This window comes from Arvicanthis niloticus, chromosome 13 (genome assembly GCF_011762505.2).
Source record: "Arvicanthis niloticus isolate mArvNil1 chromosome 13, mArvNil1.pat.X, whole genome shotgun sequence".
Lineage (NCBI taxonomy): Eukaryota > Metazoa > Chordata > Mammalia > Rodentia > Muridae > Arvicanthis > Arvicanthis niloticus.
This window is the reverse complement of record NC_047670.1, coordinates 59540254-59567941: the sequence shown is the minus strand read 5'-3', so window position 1 is coordinate 59567941 and position 27688 is coordinate 59540254. Positions and strand designations below refer to the sequence as shown.

General features: G+C 50.4%; 1 protein-coding gene across 2 annotated transcripts in view; it reads left to right on the top strand.

The window, feature by feature from the left end:
• Phf21b (PHD finger protein 21B) overlaps positions 1-27688 on the top strand; it is a 74466-nt gene that overhangs the window by 28855 nt on the left and 17923 nt on the right. For both annotated transcript variants that reach the window (XM_034516997.2, XM_076911789.1), the window contains exons 3-4: positions 23870-23962; positions 26918-27268. In XM_034516997.2, the coding sequence (XP_034372888.1) occupies positions 23870-23962; positions 26918-27268 (444 nt within the window). The remainder of the gene's footprint in view (positions 1-23869; positions 23963-26917; positions 27269-27688) is intronic.

The following is a 27688-nucleotide window of genomic DNA, read 5'->3' as shown; positions in this document are numbered from 1 at the left end:
TGAAATGCAGATTTTACCCAAATTTAAAATGCTAAGAGGGAGTTAGAAGCTGTGATGTTAATCTGGATGTCAACTTATGTGGATTGAGAATCACCTAAGAGGGGACTAAAGCACACCTCTGGGTGTGTCTGTGACACTGGGGCTGTATCCAGAGTGGATTGACATGCAGAGCAACAAGGGAAGAAGAGCCTTCCACGTGGGCGGTGCTATTCAATAGGCTGGGGCTGGTGTGGGTGGGTGTGGACCAGTGTGGGCTGGTGTGGGCTGGTGTGGACCAGTGTGGGCTGGTGTGGGCCGGTGTGGACCAGTGTGGGCTGGTGTGGACCAGTGTGGGCTGGTGTGGACCAGTGTGGGCGGGTGTGGATCAGTGTGGGCTGGTGTGAATATATTCCACTCTTCCTGAGTGAGTTGTCTCTTGTGGCTGCCATTGCCTGTGACATCAGACTCCAGCTTCCTGGGCTTTTTATCAGACTCACACCAGTGACCCCAGTGACCCCAGACCTTGCAGACCAAGGCTGCATCATTTGGCCTATTGTTCTGAGACTCCTCGCTTCATTTAATTTGGGCATTGTTACTTTTCAAATGTTACACATTTTATCATTCTGATCTTCAGTATAAAATAGAATTTGTGTGCATCTATAAAGCACGCCTGCAGGTGTGGTGTCTGTGTCCAGGGTGAGGACCAGGTGTATGGCCTCTACACTCTGTCATCTCCAGTTTCCCAGAGAAGGCTGTGCAAGTTTCAGAGGCAAGTTGGAAGACCAGGGTGTGAAGCCAGCTGTGTCAGTTGAAATGTAAGCTGTAATTTGCCTTTTCCCCCTGGAGTGGCATAAACACTATAAGTTTTGTTTTTAATCAAGCTAAAAATCTAGAAGCAAAGGAAGACAGTTGCGCGCCCTCTCCTGGGTAAGCTGGGAACAGAGCCTGGCAGCAGTAGGTGAAAGTGTCCCAGGTTGGGCCCCTCTCGCTAAGCACCACGGACAGCTCTAGAACTGCCGTGATCCTTGTGCGGCCAGCACAACGGACAGCACCAGATATAGGACCACGGGCAGTCTGTGGGCTTTGGTTCAGAACCACGGACAGCTACCCATTTCCTCTGGGAGACTGCCACAGTGCCCAACTTGGTCTCAGAGTAGACAGTCATAAACCTCTTTTGCTGTCGGGGGCGGAGGGCGGGGGGCTTGGGGTGATGGATAGTGGAGTCTCGGATGAGTACAAGCAGGGCAGGAAGGTACCTAGTTAGTCCAGAGTCCATGAGTCCTGAGACTCATGGGAGATGCCAATGAAAGACCACACTTCCAGGCTGGCTTTGGCCAGAAAGGAGCAGGCAATGCTTGGAGCCATGGGTCAGTTCCTGCTTCAGAGGTGACAGCCAAGTTCAGGCAGGTGATCAGTGTCCTCCTTTGGACTGGACTCCCAAGGGGCTGGTCTACTGAAAAGAGCTGAAGTGTCATTCTTAGGTTGCAGACTCCATCCTGAGAAAAGATGGGCTTGGTGCACAAAGTGGGCTTCTGGAAGATTCTCTACACTCTTAAAGGTCCTGGGCTGAGAATGTGGGAAGCTAGTGGGTCTGTGTGTGAATAGAGTAGAAGGAGATGGGGAATCAGCCTTCGGGAGGCAGGCTGTGGCTCTGTGCTCGGAAAGGGAGAGACGGACAGGATTTTCTTGGCTTTAAATCCGACAGCATTCATTAGTTAATTCATGTTTCATTTTGATTTACTTGTTCAATGATTGGGCACTGAGCAATGTTACATGATCGAAACTTTCAATAACAGGGAATGCTCTGCTATTTGCTGATATGCCTACATCGCCACCCGCCACCCAGGGCTTATTAAATCTAAATAACCATCACACTCGGCAGCTTTGATTTGAACAGCAAACCTAGCATGGGAGGGAGATGGATGCCTGCCGTCTGCGTCTCTCTCTCTCTCTCTCTCTCTCTCTCTCTCTCTCTCTCTCTCTCTGATTCTCACTTGATTTGCATGCAGTACAGCATGGGGCCCCATCCTAGTTCCAGGCTTTGACGCATGGGCTTGTCTAGGACTGAAACAGGACATAGTGTGTGAGGTTGAACCTTGCATAGTGTGGCACCAGCACACGGGCATGTCGGCAGCTTGTGTACATCACACCACACCAAAACCTGGCAGTAAAGATCATTTGTCCTTAGCTCTGTCCATGATTACAAGATCTCACAGAACCCTCTGGGCAAAGTGTGACAGGCTTACATGGTGGTCTGTCTCTCTGGCTCACAGCTCTTGGTGCTTCAGAGGGAGTGGGGGGAGGGGTCAGTCCAAGCCAGATGCCTTAAGAAACAGTCTCCCTCTAAGCTCCGAGTGTGGGTGTCATCAGTGTTAAAATATACACACTTTGTATTGTCTCTGCTCACTCTGCCTAGGTCATTCCTGTTGATGGTTTCAGAACCTCATCCAGACTTCACAATGAAGAGCTAGGTCTTCCTTGGCTGGTTACCCAGCTTCTAAGGTCGGGCCACCTGCTGTGGTGCCTCATCAAAGCTAGGAGCCCCATGTGTGTTGACGGATGCAGTAGGGGCTCCATATGTGTTAGCATATTTCACGATGATTGTTCCTTTCCTCCTGAGGAGATTTTTCTCTGATCTTCACTTAACCTTTTTTTATGTTTTTTTTTCATTTATTTATTTATCTGGGGGTGTGTGCACAATGTGGTGAACAGAGGACAACCTGAAGGAATTGGTTCTCTCCCTCTGTGGGTTTCTTCTCCTCTACTGTGTGAGATCTGAGGGTCCTAGGGCTTGACAGTAAATGTCTTTCCCACTGAGCCATCTTGTTAGCCCAGGTCTTCACTTCGAGGCTCTCGTGGGATTCCTGGAGGTAAACTCATGAGTGTGCCCCCGACTCAGGCTTTGTCCCTGGGAGTCTTTATCTTAAACTGGTATGAATGTAGCTTCCAGCACTTCCTGGATAGGACCTTAAGTATTCAATTCTTAGCTTGAGTGTGTCTGCAGCAAGCTGAGAGTTTTGACCAGTGGTTTTTCCAGTCTGGAGATTTGTTCTGTGCCCCCTGTCATTTTGGATCTAGGAAAAGCCTCTGGGTTTCAGATCTCCCAACGTTCTTCCGTTCGGAGGGTGGTGACTTACAGAGTTCCCTTTGCCTATTTGGAAACCCTTAGCAGACAGGCTGGAGACCAGGAGGCCCTGGTCCTTCATGAATACAGCCTCCAGGGATTACCGTATTAAAGTCAGGTTTCCAGATTCCTCCTATAGACTGTGATGACTATGGTGGGAGCCAGTCAGGTTAGCACCAACCCTGGCAACAAGCTGAGAGTCCTTGCTGGAATGGGGGCTTGTTATAGAGACACTCATCTGGTGCTGAGCTAGCTGAAGGCAACAAGCATGGTGAGGTGGGAATGTCCTGCCTGCCTCCTCCCTCTTCCCTCCTCCCTCCTGATTCTTTCTTCTTCTTCACGTCCTCCACCTTGGTGTAGCTGGACTTAGGCTGCTTTGTGGGTTCTCTTTTCTTCTACCCTTTCAACTCCCTAACGGTAGATAGGAGAGTAAAAAGGATAATGGGAAAAGGGGGTGATGTTATCCATAGGACACTTCCTGCTGATTAGGGCCACCGAGTTCCTTGGGGCAAGTTTGATCTTCACAGCCAAGATATCTATTTTTTTTTCTTTGTGCATGACTACTTAACAAACCACAACTAACCAACAACCCCCCTTGTCTCTTGGGGCCCTAGCATTTATATACCTTCTGAAAAGTCCCCAGAATTCCAAACGTCACAGTCACAGAAATTATCTGCTGCTGGAAAAATCACACCTCTGGTAAAGCATGATGTCCCATACCTGGGATTAAAATAAAAACATATTCTTTAAAAAAATAATGCCAAAATTATCCACTACACCTTGGTCTACAAGGTATCAGGCCTATGGTTTGGTTGGGCCCAATTGGTAGGACACATACAAAAACACACACACACACACACACACACACATTGGTAGGACACATACACACATACACACACGAGAGAGAGAGAGAGAGAGAGAGAGAGAGAGAGAGAGAGAGAGAGAGAGAGAGAGGAAAGAGAGAGGGAGAGAGGGGAGAGAGAGAGGAAGAGAGAGGGGGAAAGAAAGGGGGAGAGAAGAGAGAGAGAGAGAGAGAGAGAGAGAGAGAGAGAGAGAGAGAGCGCAAGCGAGTACCAGAGTAGGATTGTATTTGTTCAAAAGGTCAGCTCTGCCAGGTTGGAGTGTGAAGGAGGTTGACTGACAGAGATGGGGGTTTTGAGGTTTTGTTTTGCTTTGAGAAATAGAGACATATTGAGAGGAGTCATAGAGGTGGCTTGGTCAGAGGAAGGGAGAGAAATTCTGCCAGTTTTCCTTCCTTCATGGGGTGGGGGTGGGGGTCTTGCAGTTGAATACAGGTTCCTTGTGTGCACAGCTTCCTGTTGCACTTAGGAAAGGGAGGGTTTTGGCATGTGACTTTTCAAGGCTCTCCCTTTACCTGAAGGAAATGCTTACAATGCAGCTCATTATCCACTTTCCCAAAGTCGAGCAGACTTGTTCTTAATCCTCCTCTAGATCTTCATTAGGGCATTAAAGCTGTGGGCCCGGGAAGGCAAGCTAGATCCTGCTGTCTGTGAGTGAGGAAGAACAGAAGAATTTGAATTTCAAAGCCAAGCTTTTATCTCTCATTAGTTTTTTCTGCTTCAAGGGCTCTCCCAAGACCAGCCCTCCTCCAGAAGGGGAGCACCCGAGTGAGTGGGAATCCAAACAGCGCTGCCTCTGCCTGGTGTGATGTGCAGTGTGAGTGAAGTCCATGTACTGGGGACCGAGTGGCTGGCCCAGGAAAGTCAAAGGCCATGCACTGGTTGTGATGCAGTGCATACTCTTCCATACGCCTCTGATGGGGGGTGGGGGATAACCTGCTCCCTCTGATGGAATGGAGTAGCTGGTACAAACTTCCTGTGTAGCAGGCAAACATGGCAGCAGGCAGGCATGGCACTGGAGCAGTAGCTGAGAGCTTACATCTTTATCCCCAAGTATGAGGCAAAAATAGAGCTAACTGAGAATGGCCCGTGCTTTTTGAAGCCTCAGAGCCCACCCCTACTGACACCTCCAACAAGGCCACACCTCCCAATCCTTCCTAAACAGTTCGATGACTAATAACTAAGTATTCAGACATATGAGCCTATGGGGGGCATTCTCATTCAAACCACCACAGAACAGTTCCAAAATCTGATTCTCCAAGGTATCAGGCAGAGAGCAGCACTCAGGAAATCAGAGCCAAGAGACGGGGAGAGGGAGGTGTGTGAGGGAGAATCAAGCAACCAGCAGCAAGAGGATGGTCTAAGATCTCTCACGTAGGCTCAGTGAATGGCTTTGCAATGGAAGCTGGGAAAAATGGGATACGTCTATCCGGAGCCCAGAAGAGAGTGCTGAGCACAACTTGAAGAAGAGTGATTGTCTCTAGCAAAGAACACAGAAGAGTTTGTGACCATTGATGTTGCAGAATGCAGGGTTTCCTAAGACCCTAGGCACCAGAGGATAGTGAATGCATGTTTAGTTATGAGAGATGGTGGAGTGTGTACACCCCCAGCAGCCCCCAAAGCAGAAGCTATTAGTGCTGTGGACCAGAGTGTGGAAGGTGCGGTTTCCAACCTGGATTCTACTTACGGTCTTGCAAAGCTCCTTTAGAGCATTCGTTTCCCTTTGCCTTTCTCAGTGAGCCCTAGGCCAGATGATCCCCGAAAATAAGAAGTTATACTCAGAAAACAAAATGGGATTCTGAGTTTAGGAAAGGGGTTTCATGGGCTTAGGGGAAGACCATGAAGGTGGTGAGGCCTCTGGTGGAGTCCTGGAAGAGCCCCTGCATGTTTGCACAAGTGAGTTCACTGTACCAGGGAAGATGTGGAGACTGGGCATAAAACCAAGCCCATGAAAACTCAGGAATGGAAAAGCAGTTGGTAAGACCAGGAGGCTGACTCCTGAGGCTGTGTATGCATTATTTAAGCTCAAGTCTAGAGTCTCTTTGAAAGTGCGCTTTAGATTCTGGAGCAGACATGATGCACCAGCCCTTCCACACAAATGCACTTTTCCCTCACCGGTTAACGTGGAACTGACCCCCAAGCTTCCTAAGGGTTGCAAGAAGTGAAGGCCAGCAAAGATGTTCCCAAAGAGCTGATCTTCATGTGTGACTTCTGGGCTTCTGGGTTGCCATGGGCTCGGGGACTGATTCGTCCATAGAGGCCAGGACTGCAGTAGAGCTGGCAGGAGGTACTGTGGCCTTTGGGGAAGGGGGAGGGGGTGTCCAGAAGTGCTGAGGTGGAAGAGCGTGCAGGGGGCTATACACATGGTTCTAGAGGAGAGCTGGTGTCTGGCTGTGGGACTGTCATGTAGGTGCTGACCAGCAGCTACAGCTCCCAAGACGGGATAGCAGGCTGAGACAAAGATTGTCATGGACACTGGCAATGACGGCCACCTCCCCTCTCTTCCCTGAATGTGGGTGAGTGACTTAGTTGTGGGCAGTCCCCAGTTTTCTATCTAGGAATAATTAGAGAACTCCACCGTAGTTCATGTAATCCTAGTCAGAAGTCCGCAAGAGGACAGCACCTTCTTTCTTCATTTTTTTTCCTAAAAACATTCTTTCCTGTTTCCAAAGTGGGTCTTAAAAATTAAACTCCTGCCTTGGGTGCTCCTGAGTGGCAGGTGGTTCCCAGGGATTACCTAAGACTTCAGTCAGCCTCAAGCTGGTGTTGGGCCCAAGAGTGCATGGGTAGCATGGGGCAGACCTGCAAGCTGTGCACCTTCCACAAGCCTGACGTAGCCAGCTCCTGAAGGCAGGCAGCCACCACACAACATTTGACTGACCGGTAAACCTCAATATTTCTGCCACTAAGCTAAGTAGATTACCACCTGCAATGAGTAAATTAAATATTGATGAATTCATTGTGAGATTTGCAGTCTCTTTCTATGACTACGATGGGGTTGAGGTAGCTTAGTGTTGAGTCCTGGCTGTCTTCCTGTTAAGAGTTGAGCAGCAAAGAAAAGGCACTTGTCAGACACTTGTAAGGTGTCTAGATGCCTAGGGACTCTGATCTTAGACACAAACTAGAGTCACCTAGGAAGAAGGAAACTCATCTGAGAAATTCCCTCTATCAGAGTGGCCTGTGGACGCGTCTGGGGAATTCTCTATTGCTGATTGGTGTAGGAAGGCCGAGCCCACTGTCAGTGTTGTCTTCTCTGGGTAGGTGGTCCATGGTGGTGTAAGAAATAGCTGAATATGAGAGCCTGGAACAGCATTCCTTCATGGTCTCTGCTTCAGCTCAGGCTTCTGGGTTTCTCCTTTGGCTTCCCTTGATGGTGACCTGTCTGTAAACTAAGACAAAGCTCCGCCCCACCAGGTTGCTTTTGGTTGTGATGTTTATCACAGTAACAGAAAGCAAACAAGAACACTTAGCCGCCCTCACAGAACCTGGCTGTTTCCTCAAGCCCAGCCCCTTGGAAACTTGCTTACTTGGAGACACCTGGAGCGTCTATCTGCCCCTTTCTCTGTCTGTCATGAGCCAGGATGCTCCCTGCCCATTGAGATGGACTGATGGCAGGATATAGGTGGCAAAGGCATGTCCCCCCTTGCCCCATTAATTAATTTATTCACTTTATATCCCAATATCCAGCCCCCCTCCTCTGCCAGTCCCACCTCCCACAGTGCCTCCACCATTTCCCCTCCTCTTCTCAGAAATCACCCCACCCTGGCACATCAAGTCTCTGCAGGACTAGGCTCATCCTCTCCCACTGAGGCCAGACAAGGCAGCCCAGTTAGAGGAACAGGATCCACAGGCAGGAAACAGATTCAGGGACAGCCCTCACTTCAGTTGTTGGAAGATCTGCATGAAGATCAGACTGCATGTATGTGCAGGTGGCCTAGGTCTAGCCCATGCTAGCTCTTTAGCTGGCAGTTCAGTCTCTGGGAGCCCCCAAAGGTCCAGGTTAGTTGACTCTGTTGGTCTTCCTGTGGAGTCTCTATTCTCTTTGGGTCCCTCAATTCTTCCCCCAACTTTTCCACAAGACTCCGTGGAAAAAATAAGACTCATCTACTTATTTGACTGTGGTCTCTGCATGTTTCCATTGACTTCTGGGTGAAGCCTCTCAGAGGAGTTATGCTAGGCTCCTGCCTGAAAGCGTAACAGAATATCATTAATAGTGTCGGGATTGGTTCTTGCCCATGGGATGGGTCTCAAGTTGGGCCAGTCATTGGCTGGCCGTTCCCTCCATTCTGCTCCATTTTTGTCTCTGCACAGCTTGTAGGCAGGACACATATTGGGTCGAAGGTTTTGTGGGTGGGTTGCTATCCTTATTCCTCCACTGGAAGTCTTGCCTGGCTACAGGAGGTGTCCTCTTTGGACTCCTCCACTGTTAGGGCTCCCCACTGTTGGGAGTCTCAGGTAGAATCACCCCATAGATTCCCTGGGGTCTCCTCCATCCCAGGTCTCTGGCAAGTCCTAGAGAAGCCTCCTAGCTGCCCATTTCTGATTTCCATTCTCTTTCCATTGCTCTCCCTACACCTGATCCCCCCCCACCCCGTTCTCTTCCCTGTTCCCTTTCCCACCCAGTTTCCTCCCTTCTTCCATCTCCAATATCTACTTTAGTTCCCCATTCTGAGAGAGATTCAGCCATTCTCCCCTGGGTTCTCCTTGTTATTTGTCTTCTTTGAGTCTGTGGGCTGTATCGTGGTTATCCCGTACTTTATGGCTAATATCCACTTATAAGTGAGTACATACCATGCATGTCCTTTTGGGTCTGGGGTACCTCATTCCAGATAATATTTTCTAGTTCCATCTATTTGCCTGCAAAAATTCATGATGCCCTTGTTTTTAATGGCTGTGCAGTATTCCAGTGTGTAAACGAACCACATTTTCTTTACCCATTCTTCAATTGAGGGACATCTAGGTTGTTTCCAGTTTCTGGCTATTATGAATAAAGCTGCCATGAGCATAGTTGAGCAAGTGTCCTTGTGGGATGGTGGAGCATCTTTTGAGTATATGCCCAGGAGTGGTATAGCTGGGTCTTGAGGTAGAACTATTTCCAATTTTCTGAGAAACTGCCAAATTGATTTCCAGAGTAGTTGTGCAAATTTGTACTCCCATCAGCAGTGGAGGAGTGTTTGTTAAGGGCATGTTTATTACATAAGCACAAGAGGCTGGGTATGGTGGTACACACCTAGAATCCCAGCACTTGGGAGACTGGGTGTGTTATTTTTCTTGTTGCTATGGCAACAAGAGATAGGGCTTGTTTGGGCTTACAGTCTGGGTGATACAGTTCATCATCACTGTTACTATGTCTCTAGCTGCTTCCACAGTGGCACTAACCCACAAGTGCAAATTGCCCATTTTGTTAGCTTGCTTTTGGTTTGGGCGGCTTGGGGGTTTGGGGGGGGGAGTTGTTTTGTTTGTTTTGTTTTGTTTTAGACAGGGTTTCTCTATGTAGTCCTGGCCATCTTGAAACCCCATCTGAAGACCAGGTTGCTCTGAAACTCGGAGATGTGTTGGCCCGTGCCTCCTGAGTGCTGGATTAAAGGTGTGAGCCACCACCACTCGCTTGCTTTTAGTACCTCTTTGGCTTTGGCAGCACAAGAATGTATAGATAAAAATCCAGAGGCAACATTAAATTCTCTAAGAGCTACAGTGTTGCACTTAGAAGATGCAACACAAACTATACAACATCCATTATGTTTTTTACCATCATGCTGGCTTGAACTATGTCTGCCTCACTCCATTAAGCTACAGTGAATCTAAGTAAAAATGGAACAAAATTAAAAATAACTTATAGGAAATAGGACATTATGAGAATGTTAGTTTAGATTTCTTAGATTTCATAACCCTTAAGTAGTTAGTTACTGACTTAGGTGCCTTCAGTTTCCCATGGGAACTGCCAAAGATGTACTGTACAAGTTCTAGGGACTCAACCCCTTTGGCATCCATTAACGTCCTTTTAACTCTACACTCAGACTGCTTATGTTAGTGACCCTTTTTACATCATTAGGAGGCTTCTCTTGGTTTAGGGAATATCAGAGTCTCTTGGACACTCAGCCGTGAGTAAATTATTTGGCCTCAAAAAATAAAAGAGGGGAAAACTGTTGGGAGCCAGGCTTGTCCAAGGCTTTCCCTAAGGCTCTGATGATGTACAGAGAAGGAATGTTATTCTTAGTCTAAAACCAGGAACATGCTCTGAACAGCTGGTGATGGCCTAGGGCCAGGATCTTGGGGAAGCTGCAACTTTGGATCCTGGAAACTCAACTCTTGCTTCCTAAAGGGCTGTGGCCACCAGTCCCAAGGTTGCTGTGAGCTCTATCTGTGACACACTTGAGACACCCTGTGTTCCCTTTGTGTAACACTGCTTGACTGGCTTCCTGCTGACTTTGTCCATTTGTGTGACAGCTTTCCGCTGAGTCTGTCATGTTTTCCTTCTGCAGAGTGTATATAAGACGCTGCAATTCTTAGTAAACTTGTTCAGCCTAAGACACAGCTGTGTAAGACCTTCTGGTCCCATCTTTGCTATCTTTACTTTCTGATCCTCTGGTTCTCCTCTCAGAACTGTGTCACTGAAGAACAACTTGCTGGTCCAGGTCAGTGCCTGCTTAATGCCTGGAGAAGAAAAGGACCAGTTGGTGTTGACCTAGATGTGTATGGCTTTCTCCCTGCCATGTATGAAAGTGAACATGTGTGGTTCAAGGTTCTCTGCTCCTGCCTTGGCTGGGCCTCAGTTTCCCCATCTATAGAATGTGGGCTTATGCCCACAGTTCAGTGTGAGGGTCTGAGTCAATGGAAAGGGTTGGAATCTCAGTGCCCTAGGACACAGGGACCCCAAGAGGGGAACTCTCAGCCTCAGAAGAGCCCTATGCATTCAAAGCATCATAAGGCCATAAGAGATCTGGAACGAAGCCCTGTTTAGTGTAGCCTTGTATCCCCATCTCTACCCCAGCCAGAGTGTGCATCACTTCTCTGTCCCCAAGGCAGCCTGTGTACCTCCCACATCTTCCCCTACAACTATATGTGGTTTATGCCATGGCCTAGCCAGCCCTGCTTCCAACTGTCTGCTGGCACTTTGCCACAGCTCAGAGGCTAGGTGGCATTACACTGTAGGCACCCAGGTCCACTTGGTGCCCTGGGTGTGTCCTGGGCCTCTTCATAGAATTTCAGGATGAACAGCCAGTTCTGTGTCTAGTACAGAACAAGGTGGGCTGGTGGGGCTGGGGTCTTGTGGCTCTTCTCTGACTCGTGGGCTCCAGGTACCAGGGCTGAGGATACTGGCCGGGCTCACCTTCTGCCCTTCACAGAGTACCTAGCAAATGATGTCCAGAGGTCCAGAGCACACACGGGGCTCAAGATGTTCTAGCCGCAGTGGTCTGCCTCTTCTCTGAGGCTCCGCGATGTGACCTACCCTTCAAGTTGTCACCAGTAACTGGAGACTTCCAAATCTGAGGTGGAAGCACCCCTTGTGCATGGAGCTCCATCCTTAAGCACACATTTTATATCCTGGCTTGTTGTGGAGAGAGACTGGTGAGGTATGATGATGAGGTATGCTCATAGCTCAGGAAGAAGAGGAGAGATGCTAATGAAACTAGCGGGAGGGATCACAGTTCATGTCTGGAGATCAAAATGATTCAGGTGGCCAAAGGGTCACACCAGGCCTAATGAGCCATCTGCAGCCTGGGTCCTCTGGCTAAGAGGAGTCATACACAGGGTCACTGCCTAGTGACCACAGTGTCCATGGCCTGGCAGAGGTTGCTGATAATTTAAGACTCAATTCTGCATTTGTAGCCACTACCAACCTTGCAGGTTGAAAGACTGAAGCTCAGGATCTCAAGGGCTCCCCTGGGTTCCCAACCTTCTGACTCTGGGTTGTGAGTACTTCAGAGGACAGGACTTAATCTCTATCTTGGTAACTTCTTATCAGTTGACTTCACTTTTTTTTTTTTTTTTTTTTTTTTTTTTGGATCCCATGGGGCTCCTGCTAACTTCCTTCCTAGTATCAGGAGTTTCCACAAATGCTCTGTTGCCTATATCTGAAGCGTATACTGCTCCTAGAGCGGGAAGCGAAAAGACACGGGCCTTGGCTGACTGCATGATGACCCTCCTTCTTATCTGAAGCAGCCTTGCACGCTGACTGCTCACACAGCTGTTGGCTTTAGGGTGGTCCCTGGGGTATCTGACCCCTGATTCCCTGTTCTTTCTACCTATTTCACCCTAGATTAATGGGGTCTTCTGATGTAGAATGTAGCTCCCACAGTACCCACTGGCCCTTGGCTTATTGCTTGTCTGTCTCTGTAGGAATATCCCTGACCCCAGCCCTGCCTGAGCTATCTTAGGCTTCTTGCTGGGACTTCCTAAGTGCTCCTGGCAGGGGACAGGATGGGTGTGTGCTGTGTTTGACACTGTACCACTTACTCAGTGCCCACTCTACACCTGTGGTACTCCAGACTGGGAGCCAGAGAGGGTTCCTGAAGTCCCCTTTTTCCCTGTCCTGGGCCGAGCTCCTCTTCTCTATGGTTTCCAGTGCAAGCACCATCCTTCAGACTGCATTGGTGATCAGCGAAGCAGGGCGTGCACAGCGGCATAACCTCTGTGATAAGCATACTTGCCCTGTGCTACCAAGAAATCCTTACTGTATGCATGCTCCACGTCTTCATCCTGGGTCCTCTCCCAGGCCCCAATAGACATAGTCAGGACTGTCTAGTCCATTTCAATACATCAGAGTTTCCTATAGGAGACAGTATTGGGGTTGCCCCCATAGGATAAGGCTCACCCCATGGGTGCTCCCCCAGCTGCCCCCAGGGCTCTGCCTTTCTAAAAGGGAGCTGTAACTGGTGCTTGACTTTTTTAATGTGTAATTTCTTCTTTGATATATAATTTACATACATTTGAAATTCACAGTTCTTAATTGTACCGTCTGATGGGTTTTGACAGTCTCAGGCGTGCAGGTAACTCATACACCCGTGGAGATGAGATAGGGAATATTCCCATTACCTCAGAAAACCCCTGTGCACTGTCTCATCAGCCCCTGAGAGGAGTAAAAAGAACCGGGACAACTGACTGCAATGATACATAACCAGCATGTCCCTGATACTATCATTCCCAACGTGTAATTAATGTTTTAAAATAGTAATGAGATTTTTGCTTTTTCCTTTGCCGCCTTTCAAACAGCGTGTATCTTATACCTGGTGCACAGACCAAGTGGCTGGCAGGTGCCAGGTGCTGGGAGGTGAGGGCCTTCAGGTGGGGTGTCACATGGAGAGGACTCAAGAACAGACGGTCAGGAGGCAATCAGAGCCTTATTCTTTTTTTTTTTTTTTAAGGTTTAATTATTCATTTTATGTATATGAGTACACCATTGCTCTCTTCAGACACACCAGAAGATGGCATTACATCCCATTACAGATGGTTGTGAGCCACCATGTGGTTGCTGGGAATTGAACTCAGGACCTCTGGAAGAGCAGTCGGTGCTCTTAACCACTGAGCCATCTCTCCAGCCCAATCAGAGCCTTATAAGGGTCACAGATATGGACTGGCATTGTTTCCTGTTGGACCTCAGCAGAGAAGTGCCTTATAAACGGGACTGACTGCTGCAGCTTCCCAGTGCCACCTCCTCCAGGCCTGGCAGGCAGCAAGCTGGGAGGCTTCTCCAGGGACAGCATGAGGGGTCTATAGTCTCACCCCAGAGCTCTCAGACAGAGGGCTACCGCTATTTCATTAGAGGAGGTGGTCATGTGATATGTGTGTCTCCCACTGCAGGTACTGAGCCTGGGTCTCTTTTCTCTTTCAGTCCAGACAGCTCGGGATCTGACGTTCATTTTCAACACGTTTAAATTAGGAATGCTAACATTCTCACAAAGCTGCATAGAGACAATGGGGTGCTGTGTCCCCTGAGGGCAGCCATGCCATACTGGCATTATAACATCTTGACACACACATGGCTGCACAGTCCAGCTTGCATGAGGCCTGGGCTTCCTGCCCCAAAAGGATAAAGCCAGGCAGAGCCACCTTATCCTCAACTGACACCTGCCTCAGTCCATCTCACAATCTCCCCTTATAAAACCAGCACAACCTCATTTTATAGATGGAAAAACAGAGGCTTTGGAGATCCATTGTCTTCATCAAGGGTTGCCTGCGCCATGATGTCCTACAGCTTCACTCAGGTGACAGCTCAGGTTTTTAGGTCCTTCTAGTTCCAGGTGTGTATTAGACACTGTGAGAAGACACCCTGAGCACACAATGGTCCATGGGTTGAAATGAGGAATGCCTATGCGTGGGAAGTCTGAGTGACTAGTGCCAGCTCCACAGTCATAGTAGCAGGCCTCCAAGCCACATGCCTATGGCTACTGACTGGCCTGGAGTGACATACCAGGACAGGTGACTAGAGTATCCCCATGGTAAGGTTTCCCTCCCTCAGAAGGGGTGCTTATGTGTAGTGCAGGTATGAGTGTAAACAAATGACCTCTTGAGCTGAGCAGGCCAACCCCACACCCACTCCATGCTCCTGGCAGGCCTCAGTGAAGGCAGGGCCTACCCCATCTCTGGGTGGCCTAGGGAGCCACTGAGCTTGGAGTGCTCTGACATCCCACAGTCTGAGAGGAAGTGAGGGTGAGCTGGGAGATGTGGGGACACTGGTGTCTGTAAAAGAGATGCCAAGGAGACTGAAACTTTGGCATGTGGGCCTTGGGCCATCAAGCCCTGATTCCAGGGTCTCCTGTCCTGATGTGCCTGTACCCAGAGTGCCCTGGTGATGTCCCCCAATCTAGCCACTCTTAAAAAGGCAGTACTCTGGCAGAGGGCACTTTCTGACCCCAACACCCAGCACCTCTGGGCCCTACCTCTGCCAGGAGGTTTCTGTCTCTTTGTCTAACTTTAATCTCTTGATCACACACATAATCCCTACCTCCTTCCCTCCCACAACCTCACCTTCTCCCTCCTTCCTTTTCATCCCCCACTCCGGAGTTTATTTGTTTTTGAGTCAGAGTCTCACTAACAAGCTGGGCTGGCCTTGAATTCTCCTTGAATTCCTCCATACTCACACCTCAGCCTCTCAAATGGCTGGGGTTGGAGACACATTCCATCCTGCTGGGCCTGGAGTCCCTCTGTCATCCGTGGAAGTTCTTAAGCAGCACTTCCAGATAGCTTAACTGCTTGTTACTGTTACTTGTCCTTCCAGAGTATGGAGCAGGCCCTTGCCCCTGCACCAGACGCACTGGGTGCCTGCTGGAGAACCTTGGCCCATGATTCTCTAGCCCCACGGGCACACTGGCTGCCCAGCATTCCATACCAAAAGGGCAGGTGGCCCATGGTCAGGGAGGAGCCATCACCTAGAGGGGAACAAGCCACAGATGGGACTCAGGATTGTCCCTCCCATAAGTCACCTGCCACACAGTGCCACACTGCCACTGCCCCGGGAGGCAGTGTAGGACTTCTGGTCACCCTGTGCCACCTTCCTGCTACCTTTATCAGGAATCTCTTCATATCCCTGACTGAAAACAAGCTAGGCACCTGCCAGCCCATGATATGTCCTGCTGGCACAGCTAGGGGCCCCAGCTTCATAGTTAATGTGCCCTGAAAGCCCTCCCGGGATGGGCACTGAAGGGTCACCTGGAGCATGCAGCCTGAGGCTCTGTGGCTCTGAACACATTATGAGTCCTGTAAGGACATTCCTAACAGAAACCAGGGAATAGCTTACAGCAGCAGTTCTCAACCCGTGGGCAGCAAACCCTTTAGGGTTGAACAACCTTTTAATAGAGGTCACCTAAGAGCATCAGAAAACAGAGATATTTACATTATTATTCATAACAGTACTGAAATTACAGCTATGAAGTAACAACAAAAATAATTGTATGGTTGGGTGTCACCACAACACGAGGAACTGTATTGAAGGGTCACGGCGTTAGGAAGGTTGAGAAACACTGGCCTAGAGCATCCCAGCCTTCTGTAATGTTCAAACATAGCCTCAGCCAGAGCAGAGTGGTGAGCCTCGGGCACCAAGGCGTGAACCACACCCTGTCTCCAAAGAAAGGTCCAGCATTTTGTAAATGAAGTACAAGTCACATACAGTGAGAACCACGGGGCCGGGACATGCAACCTAGCATGCCCAAGCCCCCAAGCTTTTGCGAGTCTGGACACACACTTGTCTTAGCTTCTCTTAGAGAAGTAGAGAAGGTAATGCCTCATCCGGGGCATTACCATCAGGAAGGGTGAGGTAGGTTCCACAGCAGGTGGACAGGGTGGATGGGAGAGTCCCACTGACCTCCTAGGTGCCAGAGTCCAATTTTCTTCCCAAAATGCTTTGCATTTCTCAGGGGCGCTGAGAGGGACCGAGCCCTTTCAGCTACAGCTGTTCTGGTCGCCTTCTTTGGCTTTGTGTCGCTTCAGAGGTTTTCATTTACATGCAGAAGTTTGCAGAATGTCCCCCCACTCCCGTGTTTGCCAGGATCCTCTGGCCATGTTTTCCCCCTCCCCCACGGATCACAGCCCCTGATCTTTAGAGTGCGATGCCATTTAGAGTGTGCATTTGTACTAAATAGCATAAAATTACATCCTTTCAAGTTAATTAAGCTACTCCGCTGCCCCAGTGCTGCAGAAAGGGTATTTCCGATGGCAGCCGAGTGTATAGCCGCTAGTGTTTCTCATCTGATTGACAGCTGCCCTCTGAGTGGGCCCCTGCAATTGTTGGAGTGGCCTGGGGTACCTTACCCTAGCTGACCAAGTCTCAGTCAGGATCACCAGCTCCACCGGCCACCTGCACTGGCAGCTGAGCCACGGAGGCCAGTCCCCGGTCACCTTCTTCTCATAGCTATAGCAAAGAACCCCTTCCCAAGATATGAAGGGTCCAGTTTTCCAAGAGCTCTTGCCTTGAAGGTATAGTTTAACAGTCTGGCAGTTCCCTGAGAGTCCAAGAGGCAGCTAGTGCTTGGCACCTGCCCTGCACTGGGGGTTATCCTTAGCATCCTGGGAGAGAGCAGGCTGCAGGCCAGGGAAGGACCTCATTGGAAAACTGGCCTCAGCAGGAGAGAGTGCAAAGGTCCAGATGGGTCTGTAGGCCATGGTGTGCCATCTCCACACACTGCCCCTCCACTGCCTGCCTTGTTATGGCCTTCCAGCAAGCCAGGGAGGCAGCTAGCTGGCATCTAATGTATTAAAGGGATGAGAACCTAACCCTTTGGCTGTCCTCAGGTGTTGGTGGCCCTGGCTCAAGTGCAGCATTGTACACACAGTGTCTCTGATCCAATAGTGATACACCTGCCCCAGCTATATTAGCTAAGATGTGCTCTGTCACTTCCAGAGTGACCAAGCTCTTGGTTGTGACATTCAAGGCCCCCATAGACAGAGCCTCTGCATATGCCCCTTCTCTGCCACTTTCCTTCCCACTGGCTCCCTGGTGCCCCTGCTGATGGCTTCTCTGTCCTCCCTTCTGGTTCCTGTGAACTTCATCTACTGCCCATTTGGAACATTCTGGCCCAAATTTAAAGGTCCACCCCAGACACCGCCTCCTCCAGGAAGCCTTCCTGCTCTCTGTCTCCCCATGCTTGTTTCTAGTTGTTCAATGCAGAAGGCCTCCCCCTGATTAGCTCTTGGTGAGCAAGCACAGGAGTACTTCAGTTCTCCTTTGCTCAAAGCCCTGCGGGGATCAGAGCCCTCAGACTCCTTCATGGTCCCTGCCTCCCTCACCCCTCCCTGGCTATCCTGGCTGCATGTCACCAAACCACGTGTAGTCACGTGGTGTAGCATGATGGGATGTGTGTCAAAGATTCTCCAGGGACATGGCTGAGTCTGACTAATTCCTCTGGCTGCTGAGAGCATTCTAACATCCTTGGTGACATTATCTCACCACCTAGGAACACTGGTGCTGTCCTGGGCTTCATGGATGCAATACAGTGTATGCATAAGGGGAGCCTTATCCCTGGCCTGCTGTCTTCTGGTTGGTCAGCTTCACAAACCCCTCACATATGCATGCTTCCCTCCCTCCATCTCTCCTCTTGGTCAATACATGGCGTGTGGTACACATTGGTCCTCAGGACCCAGGACAGCAGGGATGTTGCAATGGCCCATTGTCCAAATATGCAGATGCCTCCCACCCTCCTCTCTGGTCCTGTCACAGGAAGAGGGTACTTGCTCCTTTGAGTTGGGGGACAAGGCTATATAGAGTGACTGCGCTGTCACTGGGTGGAATTCACATTCAAGTTGGTGCACCTGGCATTGGTCCTGACTGTCACTGTGTCCTGCGTGGCTTTGAGCAGTGGGCTGGGGGAGGCAGGACAGTTTGTGGATTTCTCTGGGTATCTGTGAAGACTTCATGGAGTACCCATCAAGCTGAGGCTAGTGGAGGCTCTGTGTCTAGGAAACAGGAGTGGGTACACCCAAGTTGGAGTGCAGGGGCCAGGCCCAGAAACTTGTGCCAGCAGCATTGTTTGCGAGTGGTTCTTTCCTGCCAACAGTGATAAAGACAACCATTGAGTTTCATCTGTGAATAACAAGCTAGTTCCCATGACAGTCAAAGCGGTGCTTATGTTATATTAATATTTATTAGCCGCTACTGATGTTGTTATCTGAGTCACATATCACAGCAGTTCTGTAAGAATGCAGGAAAATCACAACCCACATGCAATTAAACCGCTGCACTCTGGCTGTGTCTGCCAAGGCTGGGCCACTTGGAGCGGAGGTAAGAAAGCAATCATCTCCATCTTCCTCCCACCCAGCTAGAAGGAGGAATGAGCCGCACCGGGCATAGAAAGTCAGACCCTGGCTACGGTCATCTAAACGGGTTATCCCAAGCAGCCAGGGACCAGCTAGAGAATCAGAGATTTGGAAGTTCTGTCCTTGACATCCTGGGAGCCACAGCCAGTGAACATCCTGGGCTCAGACCCCAGTGCCCTGTGCCTGGCACCTCCCCCTCAACAGGTTGACTAAGGTTATATGGAACATGCTGGCATATTAAGTGTTCAGGACCCAGTCCCAAGACGTTCAGGGAAGTTGGAATGCAAGCAAATGTCTGACCCTCTGACCCATTGCTATTCTAGGCTGGACCCTGAGGGGCACTCATGTCCTTACTTGCAGCACCATGGTCAAAACCACATGACACAACCCAGAGGGGCCAGATGGCCCAAGGGATAGAAACCTTCATGTGTGTGCCTGGTGTGACAATGGTCCATGGGCCCACTGCACATATAATGAATCTGAGCTCTGAAGGGCCAGTCATGTGACCTGGCCTCACCCCGATTCCATCTTGGCTCCTCCACCATCACACACTATGTATCACCTCCCCAGGAAGTATTTAGGGATCTCGGCAGGACGGAGACTAGCATCCAGAGCCTTAGCTTGAGCTGGCCCTCCCCTGTTTTCTCTGGCCAACCCACCCTAGCATCTTGTTAGAAAAGCTGGGTTTTCATTCCCACACCATCTGAGACCAACTCTCAACAACTGGTCTTCATTGCTGGGATGTGTCTGTTAGTAGCTGAGAGGTCATGTGTGCCTAAGCCCCATGCCAACCCCATCTGAGCTGTGACGTCCCAGATGCAGGGAGCACCAGGGGGAGTGTATTCTGAGGGCAGGCGGGGCCCAGCTTCCTCTGTGAGCACGGCCCTGTCACATATGTTACCACATGAGTTAGGTTTCCTGGCTCTGAGGTTTGGCTTACTGATGTGCCTAAGGGAACATCTTCCACCAGTAGAACTTCAGTTTACACAACTATGCACAAAGAGCAAGGTTGTGTGTTTCCAGGTGTGACCTTCTAGAATGGCAGTTCTCAACCTGTGGGTCTCAACCCCCTGGGGGGCGTTGAATGGCCTTTTCACTGGGGTCACCTAAGAGCATTGGAAAACACACATATTTACATTATGATTCATAACAATAGTGAAATTACAGTTATGAAGTAGCAATGAAAGTAATTTTATGGTTGGGGGTCACCACATTGTTAGGAACTGTAGGAAGGGGTCTGAGCCTTAGGAAGCTTCAGAACCATCAAGCCTCTGTTCTAGAATTCACTCTCCTGGGCTCTGACATTTTAACAGAAATTTTCAAGGAACTTGAATCCTATGACCTCTAAGCTTCTGTCTGTGGCTCTGGCCCTTGGGCCTCCCGACTACCCTGTGACTTAGGGACAGGAATTCATCTGGAGGATGTGTTTCTCTGGTGACTCATAGAACAGAGCAGTCATTGCTGTTGGGCCCTTGTGGAACTCAGCGCTCTGAAGTCATGAGCAGGAAATCATGCCATGTGTCCCTGGAAGGCAGCTCAAGGCCACTCACACAACAGACATTCCCTGGCCCAGGCATTCCCTGGCTAGCCTGGATGTTGTGGTGGCCGTTGCTATGGTGACCCCTTCTGGCTACTATCAAAAAGCTTCTTGTGTGATGTCCTTGCCAGTGTGACTTCTGAAGTCCCATGTACCACTCAAAGTAATGTTAGCTGCCTGGGATTTGGAGGGAAAAGTGAAGAGAAGGTCTTTGAGAGCCTGGGGGAGGAGCCCACACACAGTGCATTTGGTGAGACTCCACTCTCACAGGGACCCTCTTCTCCACCAGAATCAAATAGAGGGTTTTGTGTATTATCATCAAGAGTTGCACTGGTTTGGGGCTTGGAGAGGGGCTGCACAGAAGCCATGAGAGGGTTGGAAAGAGCAGGAATGTGTGGAAGGTGCAAAGGAAGCATTGATGGCCGCAGAGGTGAAAGCCACGCTGGCCACGTTAGTGGGAGAGAGGCAGATAAGATGGAAACCCTTTCCTCCAGAGGGCTCACGCTGGCTTCGCTTAGCAGACTGGCTCCAGCTGTATCCCCAGCCTGGACTTAGGAGGAAGCATTAGGATTTTGGTGGAGGTACTCAAGAGCCTCAGGCCAGAAACCCTCTGATCCACCCGTAGGTTGCAATGGGGCCAGAATATGTTGTATTCATGTTGGGGGCAGACGTGTAAACTTAGAGGTGAGAAGGCAAGGCAGATACAGCTTTCCAAAGGGAGTGTTTCTTAGCTTTGTGTCGCTGTCATGAGTACCCAAGATATCTTGTAAGGGGATGGGGTTATCTAGCCCATGGCTCTGGACATTCAGGTCCAGGATGGCTTTGGGCCTCTGAGAGCATGTGGATTACATGAAGGAGCAAAGTGTACACCATATGACCAGGAAGTAGAAGCACAAATGGAAGAGAAAAAGAGAGGGTCCTACAGCCCCATTAGGTTGTGTCCCCAAATTTAAGGACTGCCCGCTGAGCCCCACCTTCTGCAGGTCAACAGCAACCCCCACCCCAGACGACAACACCCTGGGACCCAGCCTTTCACACATAGACCTTTCCAAAGGAGGTCGTCAGGATGGGCTGATTCCAGGCTGCCTTCTGTCTTATTTAATCCTGGGGTGATGTTTCCCTCTCACACACACTTCCTACTGTCTCCTCACCCCAAGGCTGTGCAGTGCCCACACCACAGAGTCACTCCATTTATGGCCCAAGTATCAAGAATCCTTTTGTGGCCATTGGGGACATCAGCAAGAAACACTAAGTGTGACTGATGCCACACTGCACCTGCACTCCCTCATTCATGCCCACTAAAGCTCCTGAGGAGAGTCTCCATGAGACTTCTCAACATTCACCAAAGAAAGACAAGCTTTTCCGAAGCCACGGGGGCTTCTGCCCTGAAGACTGAAGGGCCTGCCTGAACCTGCCTCCTGTCCATGTGCTGGCTTCTCCTCGCCCTCTCCCAGACTGCCTGTGGGACCGAGCTAATACAGGAAAGTTATCTTTGACTTTTATGGCCCCTTTCCTCCCTATTAAAATGCTCAGAGCTATAAATGTCGTCATCAGCGGGTCATTTATCTTGACAGAAGTGCGGCTCTAAGTGATCCAACCTCTGAAGTGACTGCTTCTGTTGTATCGATAAATTCTGGCATGGAGCAGAGAGGTCAGCTCGTTGCAGACAAAATGCCTTCCCACTTATTAATGAGCGTTTTATGAGACTTGAAGGGTGGATGCCTATGGATGCCTGTTTGTGCTTCTGGGCCGAGTAGAGCACACCCACAGTCTGTGCAGCACTGGCAGAGGACGGGCCATCTGTGAGAGGTGACAGGTATATTCTGAGAGGACTCCCGCCAGACCATATGATACTGGCACCCTGTTAGCTAAGTGTTTGCTACTGACTTTCTACGGAAGCATGGAGACTGTGGACTTAGACTGAGAACTGTCAGGACTCTGGTGCTTCAGGCCATGGTCTCACAGTACAGTACAGAACCTGTCCCCACAAGAGCCTGACTGATGGCACACTGTACTTACTTAAAGGCACCTTATATTTTAGTTTTCTCTGAAGAACAGACGGGGCACCCCAATCCAGGCAGTGGTCTCACAGCTGTGAGGTTGGGTAAAGTCAGTCAGGATCTTGTTGGAATCATCCAGTAGGCTCTGTGATGCAAACCTCCCATGGCCTTCAGGACCCCCACCCCCAATATACAGCCCTTTGTGCGGTAACTTAGTATCAAGCACAGAATGGAAACACAGCTATCCCTGTCGTCTCTCTAGAGGCTCTGGGTCTCGGGCAAACCTTGGGCAAACCTCAGCCATCCTTTACTCTCTTGACTTTCCATCCCTCCTCTTCTCTGAGTGTAAATCACTAAGGTGACAGTCAAAAGCTGCCCCTGTCATAGTCAGGAAAGAGAGCTGAAGCAGAAATGAAGGCTTTCTGAATAAAGTATGGGGTGTCAGTGCTTACAGGAAAGAGGCAGCCAAAGAAACACCCAAAGATGAGGGATCTACATGGAAATAGTGTACAAAGGTGGATTCTGAGAGAAGTGGCCTCAGAAATGGACCCCGAGACCCCTCACACCCAGCATAAAAGCCAGAGCAGCTGGCCACAGCAAGTACATCAGGGCTCAGAGAGACATGAAAGGGTGCTCTGTCCTCATGGGCAACAGCAGCCTCGTTATAGGCATCTTAGTCAGAAGGCCCTGGGAGTAGTAGGTCCTTGGCTCACTCTCAAGAGTTTCAGGGCCCAACCCCTCACAAAGCCACTCATGGGGGGAACCCCACTAAGGAAACAGTGGTGTGAGGTATAGGCCTTGGCATGGTGTGGCAGCTTTCTCCAGGCAGGCCTCTGGTTCCCAGGAATCTCCTGGAGGCATGTTAATGGAATGGCTACCCTTGCCTGGCTCCCACCTCCGTGGGTCTGAGCAAGCTGCCCCAGTTATATCAGTTGATAGCTGTGCTGGGACAAGACAGCTTCTGCATATTGCAGTGGTGTGGAGCCCACAGTGACAGGCAGACAGTCCTCAGAGCGCGTGTGTATGTGCATGTGCATGGTGTGCGTGTTCATGTGTGTCAACTTCTGCCCTGGTTTTTGAGACAGTGTCTCTCAGTGGGACCTGGAGCTCACTCATTTGATGAGGCTTGCTGGCTAGGGAGCTGCAAGGAGCTACCTTTATCTGTCTCCCCAGTGCTGAGATTGTAAGTGCGCGCCAACACACCCCAGGTTTTTTGTTTCATTTTTGGTTTTGTTTAGACAGGGTCTCTCTCTCTCTCTGTGTAACTCTGCACTCCCATTGTAGACTAGGCTGTCCTTGGACTCAGAGATCCCCTTGCCTCTGCATCATGAGTTCTGGGATTAAAGGCGTGTGCCACTATGCCTGACTTGTACACATACAAGTGTGTACATTTTGTCTCGAGGTATAGAAACTTCATTGTAAAAGGGAAATCAGGATGCAGTAAGGTTGGCTGTGTTCTGGGCAATGCTTCTCTCTCTCTCTCTCTCTCTCTCTCTCTCTCTCTCTCTCTCTCAATTTTCCAGTGGCATATGGAGAGCATAGGGAGTGGATTTTGTCATTTCTGAGACCATGGTCCCAGGCTCGGTGCTGGACTCAGACCATTCCACACTCTGTTTTTCAGACTTTGGGATCCACCACTGCAGTGCCTGTCACAGGTCCTCAGGTCAGCTCCCTGCAGAGGTTGGCCGGGCAAGGAGCAGCAGTGCTACCTCAGGTAAGCACCTTTCTGTCCCCAGCCCCTCAGCACCGCCTCTGGGTCCCTCCTTCAGGCGGTGCCTTCCTTCCTCCATCCCCTCGGTCCATTCATTAAGGGAAACGTTTGGTTCAGAGTTTTCACAGTGAGGAATCTGGCTTTTCAAACAGTGAGAAACTGTGAAATCCTTGAGTGGGTCACAGCCAGGAATTTTTGTAAAGCAATAAGTCTGGCCAGCATCAACCAGAGCGCATACTGCCAGGCAAACTGCCTCTCAGTGCTTTCCTGTGCTGGTCACACGTGATGTATATCTTGAAGTTGAGTCAGTCAGAGGGTCTGAGGAACTCTACACTAACACCTTTCCTGGTAAGTGGTACAGGTACAGGATGCAGGCCCTCAGTGCCAGCCTCGATTCCCCAGATGGATTCCATATCCTGGGCAAGTCACTTGCCCCTTTACCTCTTGGATGGAAGGCTCCTTTATCAGAGAGTCGGATGGCTCTCTGCTGTGTCTGTTGGCCTTGACGGTCACAGAGAGAACTTATACATGCACCCAGCACATAGCAGACACCTAGACCCCTGGGAATTATTGCCTGGCACCTTTGTTTTCAATGGTTCAGCTTGGGTGAGCTCCTGCTAGGTGTGCCATACCTGCATAGGGGCCACTGGATGCAGAGTTGAGGACAGCATCTGTCTTGGAGCTATGGGGCTAACAGATGCCCCTAACTCAAGGATTAAGGCAAGTAGCTGTCTTGGACCCTTGTCCATGAGCTAATGCACCCCCCAAGTGTCCACCTGTTCCAAAGAGGGTCAGAGTCTCAAGGATCTGTCAAGGGGCTGGTGGGAGCTCTGAGATGGTCCCCACATCATATCAATCATATTAATCAATCATCTCAATGCTGATATCCACAAAGGTCTCCTGGGGTGGGGATATTGTAGACCAAAGTTGGAGGTGAGCCCTAGGAGGAAGGTACAGAGGGAGGAACTAAGGCGGAGGCCCTGGGAAGGCCAGAGTTTTCCCTGAGGGAGAGGTAAGAGCTACAGCAGCTGATGGGGATCCTGGCTTCGGATATGAGGCCACATTATTGTCCTTGTCTGTTGGCAGTGGACAGCTCCACACGGCTTTTCAGCAAAGAAGGGCTCAGCTAAGGCCTGTGCTGGTTCCTCTGGGGCTTTTACTCCCTAGGCAGCCCCCCTCCCTGTTCTCTATCTCCCAGCAGTCCTTGCTGTTCCCATCCCCACAGAAGCACAGACAGGCAACTGACAGTCACCTGGTCCCCATGATCACTCTTCACTCCCCCTGCTCTGCCTGCCCAGCCTCCTCTTGCTTCCAGCTCCTGGACTTCTTGTTTCTCATCAGCCCTTGCTGTCCCCTCCCCAAGTCCTGCCCTGAGTTCACTGGCTCTCAAGTGGTTAGTTTGGCTGAGATGAGCCAAACACACACCTGGACCTAGGAAGCTCACAAGGGTGGAAGCAGACCTTGAGAAGGGAACATGGCAAGCTGAGCCTGTTCCATGGGGATCTGCTAACCAGGGTCTCCATGTGGCTGCAGGAAACATCGAAGGTTCTGAGGTTCCCAACTATTTCCTCAGGATGGGCAGCTTGTGTTTGGGCATGGCTAAGCTGTGCCCAATGTCTAGCATGTGCCCCATGGCTATTCACCATATTTGGGCTGAGTTAGGGAATGTCAGTGGCCAGCGCTACAGTGCAGGTGGCCAGGGAGGAGCCAGCAGCAGCATCCCCCCCAGCATCCCTAAGAAGTCATCTGCCCAACTGGTCCTCCTCAGAGGCAGAGAATAGACCTGGCACTAACCATCCTCAGCTGAGGGGTGGCAAGGATAGAACTCTTTTCTCATCCCTCATCAATGTATGTGGTACTGTGCCTAGTGTCTGGGGACCGGTCCTGATACCTGACAAGGATAAAGCAGCAGGCTCACCTAAACCAGGCTGGATACATTACCCAGCTATGGCATGGCTCCTAAGGTGGTGAGGGCTGGTTTGATTTGCTCAGGGCCCACTAGAGCAAGAGATAGTAAGGCTTGTGAATCAAAGGCTGGCTTGGGTCAGGCTGTGAAAGATCTCATAGACACGATGCCTGCTGACTGCAGCACACTAAGGTCTTGGTGACTTTCCCAAGAGCCAGGGTCCAGTGGGGGACTTCCCAGTGTCACTAGAGTAAAGCAAGAGTAAGCAGAAAGGCCAACACATAACTTGAGCAGTCCTGGCTCAGATCCCTCTGCCCTAGTGACAATGACACCTGTCATACCACGGTTCTCAGGTCAGCCTTGCTTGGCTTTGCCTCAGTTTCCCTCCACGGAGGCTGGTGATAGCCAGCTGTACATCTTGTGACCTTTTTGTGATCACGAGTGGGTTTCATCACCCCCCAGTGCATAGGTGAAGACATTAAGCAGTGTCTTCAAGACCACCTACATTCCCTAAGATCCAGGATTGACCACACAAACTGACTGGAGCCATGGTCTCCACTGTGTGGTGACTGCCTGCAGCCCGTGTTTTACCTCCGTGTGTGTGAGCTCTTTAGACTGATTGGTGTTGCTGGCCTAAGATCTACTGCTCTGTCACTCTGTGGCTCACCTAGTCTGGCCCAAGGGCAGTGTTTCCAGCACCTGTGACACGGGATTCTTGGGTAGACTTGGTGTAATCTCCCTCATGGTTTGCTCTCATTTGAACCAGAAGGCACTGTGGCCTGGAACAGCTTCATCTGAGCCCAAGGATGGGTGGGTGGGTAGGGGATCAGTAACAGCGTACAGCCAATCGAGAGAGATGGTGGTTGGAGTAGCCTGAGCCTTGGAGTCAGGGTCATGACTGCTGGGAGACCCAGAGCAGGGTCAGAGAGGGTGCTGTCCTTTCCCCTCGAATGGAGGACTCAGTTCGTCTGCTTGAGGCTTGCCCTACTACCGTGCCTTCATCAACAGCTCGTGTCTGTCTGTCTGACCACACACTGGTCCCTTCCTCCCAGGTTAGGCCAAAGACTCTGATTCCAGACAGCCTCCCTGTCACCCCGGGCAGGGACCGGCCACCCAAGCAGCCCCCAACATTCCAAAAGGCCACTGTGGTCAGCATCAAGAACCCCAGCCCAGCCCTCCCCACTGCCAACAACACCGTCAACCATGTGCCAACACCCAGCAGCCAGACCCAGGCCCTCACCGAGCCCACCGCCATCACCTCACCCCTGAGCAGTGCCGGGGTGGCCTATGCCATCATCTCCACCTCCCCCAGCAATGCTGCCACCATCACCCCCAGCACCACCGTGCCCGTGGCCAGCGACGGCATCAAAGTGCAGCCCCTCCTCATCAGTGCTGACAAAAAGGTGAGTGTCCGCCAGAAGCCCTGAGTGGATGTGTTGCGTGTGGAATCTCAGAGGACATTGTCCAGTAGGAGCTGAGGCTTAGGCAGAGGAGTAGCTGGGTGGTGGGATAGTCACATGACCAAAGAACGAAGGGAAAAGACTCAGGTGAGTGTGTGGAGGAAATGTGAACCAGCAGTCAACAGAATGAACTAGTGTGAATGAGCAGGAAGTGTGAGCAGATGGGTGTGTGAATGGAGCTTCAGCATGTGATCTGTGGGAATGAAGATAGGTGAATGAATGAATGTTAGCATGAGTGAGTAGCAATCAACTGAGTGAATCTGTGAATGAATGAATGAATGAATGAAGACAGGTGAATGGGTATGGGATAAAACAAGTGCCTAAGAGAACTGCTATTCATTAATATGGGAATAGTGAACTGCT